General features: G+C 38.3%; 2 protein-coding genes across 2 annotated transcripts; both read left to right on the forward strand.

The window, feature by feature from the left end:
* Positions 1 to 610: 610 nt before the first annotated feature.
* On the forward strand, positions 611 to 2,956 carry PKNH_0931800 (FHA domain-containing protein, putative; the record flags this gene model as incomplete). The annotated part of the gene is made up of 2 exons (XM_002259306.1): positions 611 to 1,042; positions 1,196 to 2,956. 2 exons carry the CDS (start codon positions 611 to 613, stop codon positions 2,954 to 2,956), a joined length of 2,193 nt encoding a protein of 730 aa, XP_002259342.1.
* A 1,956-nt stretch (positions 2,957 to 4,912) lies between these two features.
* PKNH_0931900 (RNA (uracil-5-)methyltransferase, putative) lies at positions 4,913 to 7,538 on the forward strand (the record flags this gene model as incomplete). The annotated part of the gene is made up of 2 exons (XM_002259307.1): positions 4,913 to 6,536; positions 6,685 to 7,538. 2 exons carry the CDS (start codon positions 4,913 to 4,915, stop codon positions 7,536 to 7,538), a joined length of 2,478 nt encoding a protein of 825 aa, XP_002259343.1.
* Between the last annotated feature and the right edge of the window lie 4,373 nt (positions 7,539 to 11,911).

The following is an 11,911-nucleotide window of genomic DNA, read 5'->3' on the forward strand; positions in this document are numbered from 1 at the left end:
TTATCCTGTGCTATGAAGAGGTGTAGAACATAGTTCGTCTTTCGCACGTGCGATCAACCTGGTGTTCGAATTGGGTCATATAGAGAGAGGTTTTATCGTGAAAAAATGTCCTCCTACATTTATAAAAATGTGGGTACAAAAAAAAAAGAAGAAAGGAAAAAAAAAAACGTAACATTTGTAATGTTCTAGGCGGACAGTACTCCTTATCGTGTTGGCTCACCAAATACCCATTTAAAAAGAAAAAATAATAAAATAATAAAACCGTTACAATTTATTCCTGGAGGAAAAAAAAAAAAAAAAAAAAAAAAAAAAAAAAAATCGGCTTAGTAGGCTGCCAGTTCGCGTTAAGCACGAATCGGGAACAGTTCGAACCATGCCAAAATGATAAAGGCATACCAACCTACACCCGCATCGTACGTAGGTATGAATAACGTGTTCGCATTTGAAATATCCGTTTTGTGGCTCTTCTTTAACGAACATACTCATATCCATGCCCACACGTAGGAGTACCCCCTAGGGGCAAACGAACCTCACCTCCCAACTACTGTAAAGGAGAAAACTATGGCTACGCTCTAAAAAGAGAAGGCGCATGAAAAATGATTAAAACAAAATGAAGGGAAACCTGGAAACGATCGTGCAGGAAGAAAACGAATACAAGGAAGAATGTATTTTTACATCAATTGATATTTTCAGTGGACCGCACAACTACTTAAATTTTCACTACATTTGTGAAATAAGTTTTAACGACATTAGTTTTATTTCCCCATACCACTGTTATTTTTTTTTGCGAAATCAATTTGAAAATGTTGACAAGGCCAAGGCGAATTATAGAGAAAATGTCGGCGCACAGTTCGACAGCGAGGTCTACTGGAAAGTAATAAACGAAAACAAGGCTACAGAACTATTTCAGAGCGAAACAGCTATTTATTATGAGCAGGGGGAATTACCAGAATGCAGACGGAAGGCGCTGGAGAATATCGCCCAGGTGGTTAACAAGATGGCTGTCTCGGATTTAGAGGCCATTTCACCCTACCTCGGCGAGGTAAGCAGTGAGGCATCCCGCCGCGTGGGGATGCTCACGTGGAGTAGCAAATGAAGTAGTGCATGGAATAGCATATGAAAGAAATATGCGAAAGTACCATGGTAATATACCATGTGGAACCCCCCCCTTTTTTTACATCCCTCACCTTCGCAGAACCCCAATTGGAATCGAAACAAACTGACTTGGATGGACATGCTCCAAAGGGACAAATTCCGCAAGTATGAAAAAATGAGAGAAAATTTAAAAGAGACAGGAAAGCGAGAAATTGTGTACAAAATGAACATGGAAGATGTAGAAAAAGTGCAAAATAAAAAAATGAGGAAGGATTTCTTCTTTTTTGGAGTTTGCGAGAAAAAAGGACAAAACAATTTAGGCAGAATCTACATGAGCATAAGAAACGACCTTGCCCAAAACACGGAGATATACACATGGCTCTTAAGGAACTGTAACATGCAGACAGATCCCTGCCTTGTAGCAGATATTTCGATAGAGGAAAAGTACTTAGAAAGGAAAATAATACAAGAGGAGGATGACTGTGCATATAATGATGAGCTAGTGAAGGAAACTAAAAGGAGTCTTGCAGGAAACGATCACTTCTCTTCTAGTGGACGCATAACCGTGGAGGAGAAAACACAAAATTACATATTCGAAAAGAAGGAATATATATCATTTGGGAAAAATGAGCAAAATGATATTATCTGCTTAAACCCATCCATCTCAAGATTCCATTGTGTCCTGTTTTTTTCGAAGGATTACCATCTGTACCTTGTAGATGTGGGATCCAAGTCAAGGACGAGGCTGAACAGTAACTTGTGTGAAATTCATAATAAGTACAAAATTTCCAACAATGATATTATCACATTAGGGGTGTCTAAAAGAACGTACAAAGTTAGCATAAATATAGACAGTGTTTTGTCCTACCTAGACAAAAAACAAAGTGAAATTAATCGTAAAATGAGAATTATGAGTGAAGATCTTGAAAACCCATTTGGGGAAAAAAATCCACTCAAATTAAAAATCTCCAATATTTTTTACAAATGTAACGAAAACGACATAATCGACTTTTTCAAAGATTGTGGAGAAATTAAAAAGATACACTTGTATGATGTTCCTGCGAATAGGGCGGCGGAACGACAGAAGGTGAAAACCGATGCCAAAAAAAGCAGATCCTTGAAGGAAGCACTGGTTGAAGTTTACGACAAAGAAACTTCTGCTAAAATTATGCAGAAAAATGAGTCCTATTTGTACGGACGAAAAATTTATATCATCTATCAACCACTGTCTACATATAAGACGCACCATGCAAAAATGCCCCCGAGAAGAGAGCGATCTTCTGACGTGCAGATTGCGTGCAAAAGGGGGAAGTACCGTGGGGAGAAAATTACCCTCGAGGGAGGACGTTCTGACCGTTTCAGTCGCAGGGACGATAGAGGGGAAAACTTTGGTGCGGAGAGGGGGTCGCCCCGAAGAGGGGAATGTGGCAGGAGTGGTAGTAGGGAGAATCGTCATAGAGGCGAATGCCCTGATGGGCGCGGGCGAAGTAGGCGCAGGGAACGGAGCGAAAGTCGTGGAAGGAGTAGTAGCAGCAGCGGCCGTCGGCAAAGGAAGCGTAGCGTTGGCAGCGGGAGTTGTGCTGGTAGTAGCAGCAGCCGTGGGGGGCGAAGCGACTCTTGGCGAGGCTCTTCGAAACGCAGAAGGAGAAGCGAAAGAAGAGAAGTTGAAGATAGAAGGGCCACCCAAAGGAGGAGAAACTTATCTCGTAGCCTCTCCAGTAGTGATAGGGGCAGTGGTAAGGGAAGTTACAATAGTAGTGGCAGTAGTGGTGGCAGGAGTGGAGACAGTAGTAGCAGCAGGAGTAGTAGCATAAGTAGCGACCATAAAAGGCGCTTAAGGAGAAAAAGGGACAAAGTATGAGGAGGGAAATTTCCACACACAACGTACGGTAGGAGGAGAATAAAAATTTAAATGTCGTATTCATTTGAAATAAAAATAAGAGGCTCCATCTGAAGGGACGAAGCAGTGGGAGGGTAAAGTAGTACCTAAAACGGAGAGAGGGGGAAAAAAAAAGAAAAAACTCCCTGGGGAGATATGTTGCCCCGTAGAAGGGGGAACACATCTGACTGAATCACAACCCCACCATGGCGTCGATAGGATGTACATACTTACCCCTTATTTCCCCCTTCCCTTTTGTTTGATTTTTTTTTTTTTTTTTTTTGATGTTTTTGCTTTAGAAAGCACATCCCCTGGGGCTTCCTAACTTCATTGTGTTCCCATTTAAACACTAAAAACGCAGCTTAAACATGCAGTAGTGAAATATTTTTTGCATTTTTGCTTTTTATCTGTCGTTGGTGTGTTATGTCTTATGGTATAGAGGGCGTTGGGAGAAGGAGATCCTTCCCATGGGGCGCAAAAAAAGGAATGAACAAAACGGCCACCTCATGAAGCTGTTTTCACATAGGTACTTATTCAGGACCCAGTTCGGGTCTCTCTTTACTTTATCACTAAACAACTTATTTTTATTATGAATTTTTAAGTGAACAGCACAATTTTTCTTCATTCGGTATATGGGAGGACGCGTTAAAATTATCAGTCATTCAATGAAGGTGCACCCAGGATTGAACTGAATGGATAGGTGGGGGGACATATTAACACATATCTGTTCCAAACACGGTTGTACATTTTTTTTCATTTTTCTCAATTACTGCAATGCTGTTGGGGGGAGCCAATAACGGTAAAGGGGGAATAGAACTATTTTTTTTTTTTTTTACCTCCAATGGGGCAGAAAATATAAGAACTGTACCATTTGGATACGCACAAACGGTTTCATCTGTTCAAACGAACATGCCTCCGCGTTGCTGCTTAATGGGGTTTAGGAGTGGACAAGGTTGATGCCCCTCCCCGCATGTTCCATTTAGGTGTTTCTTTCTTCTTATTATAATTAAAGAAGGGTGTCCAAACTATTTATGCATTTGCTAATCATCCCACATTTTTGCTTACAATTCGAAAGAGGGGGGAAAAAGGGAAAAAAAGAATATCCACGTGGCTTTGTCCGGGGGGAAAAGCGTACGTGTATTCCCCCGCAGGGACCCAAGCGAGGCGTACCGCTCAAGGGTATATGTATCGGCACATTTGTGAGAAGCGTGGGGGGAACAATTATTCTTTCAAAAATTTAACAAAAATGAGGAAAGTGACAAGGGAGTACTTGTCACAGAGGGAACTCGGCAATGCGTCGACAGGGCAACTCACCAACTAGCCTCTTGCACAAAGGAGGATTTCTTACTCCCTGTTTGTGCATTACTCAAAAAAAAAAAAAAAAAAAATATATATATATATATATATATATAAAGCGCATCACGGAATATTTGTATGAACGGCGCGTACGAAGTGTGCCTTGTATCCCATTTGGCCAAATTTTCGAGATGACATATTTTTTCTTTAGCGATAAACGAGGGTTTACAAGGATATGTTGCATTCCTTGAAATTGCTATATACTTGTACGCAACACATGTATGCTCGTTACATGTATGCGGGTTATATTGTTAAGCATTTTCCTTGCCTCTGTTTTGTTTTGTTTCCATTGTTATATACATTTGTCCCATTGTACCATTTTATTATTCCCCCCATTTTTTGGTGTTATTATTCCTTTAACGCAGAAAGTTTTTTTCTGCGTATCACCAACTGGGGAACGGCGTTCCTGTTGTCACATTGACCTGCACGCGGACACGACCACTAAGAAGTGTACTGAACCCATGTTGACTTTACCGTGTGGAGTGTAAAACACTTCTAACCCTTACGAATATTGTAACGCGCGCAATTGTGTGAGCGCCTGCATGGGTGGATATATAACTGGTGACACAGGCGGACCCTTGAATGAGGAAGCGTCGCCTCCTTTTAATAGCCTCTTTGCTTCTTTTCTACGCAAAAGGGATTTCCTGTGTACGAAATATAACTACGCCAAGCTGCAGGCCCCTCCTTCTGTTTGTTACGAAGAAAAGGAAAGGAAGAACAAAAAGGAACTACAAAATGGACGACAATAAGGAAGCCATCATTGCCATGGGGTCACAGAACCTCATAAGAAACGGCAGCAGCAACGTGTATCTTTCATTAAACAATTACGCAGGCAATTTCTCAGACGATTACTCGAATGGCACTATGAAGGAAAGTAATGCGAACACCAAACTGGTGAGAAGCAACGTTCTGAGCATTTTCAGCTATACACTAAAATATATGAATAAGAAGAGACTGAACAAATGGCTGAGGAATAATATTAAGGCCCCTTTCTATGACACCTTTGTGCCTCGAAACAAACCCTTAGCATACATTCGCTTTAAGTGCCAAGAAGATTTGAAGGTTTTCGAAAAGATGATAGAAAATAAGCGCATCTACCCGAATGACAGCTTGTCAGTTATTAAAATAAATAAATTTTCCAAGTATGCTCAGAAGAGGAAGTTCCTTCAAGAGAATCAGCCCGATGGGAAAGATAACGATGGGCACAAGGTCGACGATGATCACAGTGGAGGTGAAGATTACCGGGGAGATAATAATAGTAGTGAAAAAAGAGCGAAGAGACAAAGAATGGACAAATCTGCGGAAGATAACATGAAGAGGGAGGTAGAGACGGAGGACGAACTGCCAGATCTGCAAACAGTTATCAAAATGAATAAGGCACAAAAGAGCAAAAGCATAGAGAACTTTGTAACTCCCTTTTATAAATACCCTTATGAAGATCAAATTAAAATTAAGCACCAATTTTTACAAAAATGCAGAGATCAAATTTTGACAAACTTGAGAAATAAATGGGAAAAACAAAGTATACTTTTTGGGGACATGGAAGCTGACCTCCCCGATGATGAACTCCATATGGGCAGCACGGGCGAGGCGAGTACCGGTGGGAGCGCCAGTGCAGGTGCCCCGTCGAACATGCATGGAGGGAACCCCACGAGCAGTAATAACAGTGAAAAAAAAAATAAGAAAAACGAAACAAGCAGGGATAGCTGTTTCAACAAAACTGTCCTGTGTGATGTGAAGCCGAGCGGCAGCATCAGCAGGGAATTTTCCGTGGACAAAAAAATGAAAAATTATGAATTTGAGGTTGATGGCCCTTTGTTTCCGGACGAAAGAGGAATCAATGGATACCGTAACAAATGCGAGTTCACCATTTCGTATGACGAAAATAATAATGTGGAAATTGGGTTTGTCACAGGGAAGATGAAGACAGATGTTAATGATACGGGTGAAGATAAAAACGGTACCGATGATAACAACTGCAACTTTAGCGAACACAATATTAGTAACAGCGCCTCTCCCATAAACGAGTCACAGAGCACAAAACTGAGAAACAAGAAGCAGAAGCAGGCGTACTACTTAAACCCCATCGTTAAGAGCGTCGACAACTGTGTGCACATTCATGCCTGCATGAAGGAGGTAGTGCAGGAGATGAAGAGCATAATTAAGGATTCCAATTACCCGGTCTTCGACAGGGTGTACAAAACAGGTAAGGTTTCTAGGCGGATACCAGAGCGAATCCTTGTTCAGCGAACCGCTTCATATTGTATGATAGCGTAGTACACCCTTTTATGACCGTTGAGTATACCATTGACACATTCGCGATACACTGCTCCCACACCATCACCTCATTGCAGGCGTTTGGAGAATCCTCGTCGTGCGCTTCAACAGCCGGAAGGAGCTCATGATCACTGTACAGACTTACTCACTGGATCAAAAGAAGAAGAAGGAAATAAAGAAACTGCTGATAAATAGGCTCACAAAAAAGAAGGACGAAGCGTGCATGAGCTTCGCTGACTATAAAGTTGTTTCACTTTATCTACAGGAACATGAAAATTCGAATGACTCGACAAGCCAATCCCCAAATGAACACTTATGGGGAATGGAATACTTAGAGGAAATCATTCTCAACAATCGTTTCCTGTTAACACCGTCCTGTTTTTTTCAAGTAAATCATACCAGCTGTGAAATTCTATACAAGAAAGTAATTGATTACATCAACATCAGTGAGAAAAAAAAAAACTATATATTTGACTTGTGCTGTGGCACGGGCACCATAAGTATTTGTGCCGCGAATGAACTGAAGGGGAAAGACGTACACATCGTTGGCATCGATATTTGCGAAGATAGCATTATTTGTGCAAATAAAAATGCGGAAATGAATAAAATTAAGAATTATAAATTTATTCAAGGGAGAGTGGAAGAATTATTTGCAAATGAAATTAAAAATGTGTCTGAGAAAAACTCCAACGTGATAATTATTGTGGACCCCCCCAGAAGTGGCTTGGCTAATAGCGTCCTAAACATTCTAAGTTCCAACCAACTGATTGGGCAAATTATTTACGTATCATGTAACCCAATAACGCTGATTAGCAACGTAACGCATGTATTGTTTCAAAACGAAAACCTGAGAATGAAGAACCTCGTTTTTGTGGATATGTTCCCACACACCTTCCACCTGGAGTGTATCACCAATATAGTTAAGGGGTAGGGGGAGTCTCCCCACGCGTGGAGAGCACCCTTATCAACTTATGCTTCGGAAGCTTCTGCACGCTCACTTTGCACGTGTGAATCTTTACCTCCTACCCAACTTTTACCCTCCCCACCTACATAATGTCACATGAGCACTTCCTCATATGGGCCACGGAGGAGTAAACCAATTTTTAAGTATACTGAACTCGTTAATACTTTATTTGGACACTTGTATATGTGCAATTCGAATTTCATCATCCACTTCGCCCAGGGACTATAGGAAGGCGCAGGAAATAAAGAAAATCGCGCTTAATGAACCTCAATTTCAAAAGTTCAAAAGTCATCTAGGGATCTAATCGCGTCCTTCATCATTTCCTTCTTTAATACTACAAAAAAAAAAAATAGAACTTCCCCCCAAAACATCTAAATACCAGGCCATATATTGTTGTTCTTATAAACTGATACCTTAACCCAAAGTCCAGAATCGTACACCCCTAAAAAATGCGAAATCTTACACATATACACCGTAAAATATTATAAATCCCGCAACCTAAAAATACGAAATCTTACACATATACACCCAAAAATATTATATCCCGCAAAACTAAATAATAAATCTTACACATATACACCGTAAAATATTAAATCCCGCAACCTAAAAATACGAAATCTTACACACATACACCGTAAAATATTAAATCCCGCAACCTAAATGTGAAATCTTACACATATACACCGTAAAATATTATAAATCCCGCAACCTAAATACAAAATCTTACACATATACACCGTAAAATATTAAATCCGGCAAATTAAATACGAAATCTTACACATATACACCGTAAAATATTATAAATCCCGCAACCTAAATACGAAATCTTACGCATGTACACCGTAAAATATTATAAATCCCACAACCTAAAAATACAAAATCTTACACATATACACCGTAAAATATTATAAATCCCGCAACCTAAAAATACGAAATCTTACACATATACACCGTAAAATATTATAAATCCTGCAAACCTAAATACGAAATCTTGCACATATACACCGTAAAATATTATAAATCCCGCAACCTAAAAATACGAAATCTTACACATATACACCGTAAAATATTATAAATCCCGCAACCTAAATGTGAAATCTTACACATATACACCGTAAAATATTATAAATCCCACAACCTAAAAATGCGAAATCTTACACATATACACCGTAAAATATTATAAATCCCGCAACCTAAAAATACGAAATCTTACACATATACACCGTAAAATATTATAAATCCCACAACCTAAAAATGCGAAATCTTACACATATACACCGTAAAATATTAAATCCCGCAACCTAAATGTGAAATCTTACACATATACACCGTAAAATATTATAAATCCCGCAACCTAAATACGAAATCCTACACATATGCACCGTAAAAATATTAAATCCCGCAACCTAAATGTGAAATCTTACACATATACACCGTAAAATATTATATCCCGCAAACTAAATACGAAATCTTACACATATACACCGTAAAATATTATAAATCTCGCAAAACTAAATACGAAATCTTACACATATACACCCCGTAAAGTATTAAATCCCGCAACCTAAAAAGGCGAAATCTTACACATATACACCGTAAAATATTAAATCCCGCAACCTGAATACGAAATCTTACACATACACCCGTAAAATATTATAAATCCCGCAACCTAAAAAAGCGAAGTCTTATACACATGTACACCGTAAAAATATTAAATCCCACAACCTAAATGCAAAATCTTACACATATACACCGTAAAATATTATAAATCCCACAACCTGAAGTGCAAAATCTTACACATATACACCGTAAAATATTATAAATCCCGCAAACCTAAAAATGCGAAATCCTACACATATACACCGTAAAATATTATAAATCCCACAACCCAAATGCGAAATCATACACATATACACCGTAAAATATTAAATCATGCAACCTAAATACGAAATCTTACACATGTACACCGTAAAATATTATAAATCCCGCAACCTAAATACGAAATCTTACGCATGTACACCGTAAAATATTATAAATCCCGCAACCTAAAAATGCGAAATCTTACACATATACACCGTAAAATATTAAATCCCGCAAAACTAAATGCGAAATCCTACACATATACACCGTAATATATTATAAATCCCGCAACCTAAAAATGCGAAATCTTACACATGCACCCTGGAAAATACTAAATTTTACATAGAATATAAACCCTCAACCCTGTGCACCCTGAATGCGAAATCGTCAACCGCAGCGCGACATCTATACCCCTAAATCATAAACGTATAACATGAAAATCGACATCTTATAACGTGAGCCATAATACCCTAACCCTAAACCCTCTCTTTTATACCCTGAAACATTAGTCCTATACGTTGATACCTTACTCCTACACCCTAAAGCGTCCTTCCTATAACCTGAAACCTTACTCCCATACGCTCAAAACTTGCTCCAATACCCTGAAACCTTGCTCCTATACCCTGAATCCTTACTGCTATAAGCTGAAATCGTACTCCTAACCCAGGAATCTGACTTGTAACCCCCTAAAAACATTTATTCCAATACCCCTGAAACCTTATTCCCAAACCCTCCAAATCTTATACCAATATCCTTAAAACCTTATTCTGACACCCCTACAAACTTATTCCAACACCCCTACAACCTTATTCTAACAACCCTATAACCTTATTCTGACAACCCTATAACCTTATTCTAACACCAGTACAACGTTACTCAAACACCAGATCACCTTACACTAAAAACACTAAAACGTTATTCCTATACCATGGAACCTTTACTCCTAAAACAGGAACCTAACTGCTGGCACCCCTGAAACCTTATTTCCTTTACCCTTAATATATTGTTCTCATAACCTAAAACCTTCTCAACTTCCTTCCTTTTATCCATTAATCTTTTTCCCTTTTTTTCTTTCCCTTTAAATCTTCATTCCTTTTTCTCCTATAAAATCTTCTTTCTTTTTCTCCTTTAAACATTCCTTCTTCTCCTTAAATTCTTCTTTCTTCCGTCCTAAAACTTCTTCTTTTTTATCCCTTTAAACCTACTCCTCCTTACCCCTTAAAACATTCTTCTTCTTTATCCCTTTAAAACTTCCTTGTCTTCCCTAAACCTTCTCCTCTTTTCTTCCCCTTTAAAAACTTTTTCCTTTTCCCCCCTTTAAAAGTTCCTTCTTTTTTTCTTCCTTTTCTTTTCTTTTCTTTTCTTTTCTTTTCTTTTCTTTTCTTTTCTTTTCTTTTCTTTTCTTTTCTTTTCTTTTCTTTTCTTTTCTTTTCTTTTCTTTTCTTTTCTTTTCTTTTCTTTTCTTTTCCCTCTATTCCTTTACTTTCTTCTTTTTTATTCCTTTCCTTTTCTTTTTATTCCTCTTCTTCTTTTCCTTTTTTTTTTTTTTTTTATTCTTCCTTTTCCTTTTCCTTTTCCTTTTCCTTTTCCTTTTCTTTTTCCTTTTCCTTTTCCTTTTCCTTTTCCTTTTCCTTTTCTTTTCTTTCCCTCTTCCTTTTCCTTTTCCTTTTCCTTTTCCTTTTTATTCCCTTTCCCTTTCTCTCATTCCCTGTACCTTTCTCTCATTCCCTGTACCTTTCTCTCATTCCCTGTACCTTTCTCTCATTCCCTGTACCTTTCTCTCATTCCCTGTACCTTTCTCTCATTCCCTGTACCTTTCTCTCATTCCCTTTCCTTTTCTTTTTCTTTTTATTTCTTTTCTTTTTATTCCTTAAACCCTTTCATTCCCTTTACTTTTCACTCCATTTCTTTCCTTCCTATTCCTTCTCTTTCTATTCCTTTTCATTCTATTCCTTTGTTTTTTTTTTCATTTTCTCTTTTTTTTTTCCTATAAACCTCCCCCCCTTTTTTTTTTTCGCTTAGAACTTCCTTCTCTCCTTATTTCTTGAAATATTTATTTTGTTCTTCTCCCTTTATACCCTCTTTTCTTTCATTCAAATTTTGGTTTTCTCTTCTAAACCATCTTCTTTCTTTTTTTCTCCTATAAACATTTTTTTTTTTTTTTCTCCTATAAACATTCTTTCTTTTTTTCTCCTTTAAACCTCACATTACTTTTACTCCCTTAAGGAACCTTCTTTCTTTTCTCCTCCCTTAAGGAACCTTCTTTTTCTTCCCCCTCTAAGGAACCTTCTTTCTTCTTTTCCTTTACCCCTTTGAAAAACTTCTTTCTATTCCCCCTTAAGAAACTTTCCTTTCTTCTCCCCTTTTAAAAACCTGCTTTCTTCTTTTCCTTCCCTTAAGAAACCTTCTTTTTCTTCACCCTTTGAGAACGTTCTTTTCCTTCCCTTTCAACCTATAAATCTTCTTTCTCTTCCCCCCCC

This window comes from Plasmodium knowlesi (assembly GCF_000006355.2).
Source record: "Plasmodium knowlesi strain H genome assembly, chromosome: 9".
NCBI classification, from domain to species: domain Eukaryota; phylum Apicomplexa; class Aconoidasida; order Haemosporida; family Plasmodiidae; genus Plasmodium; species Plasmodium knowlesi.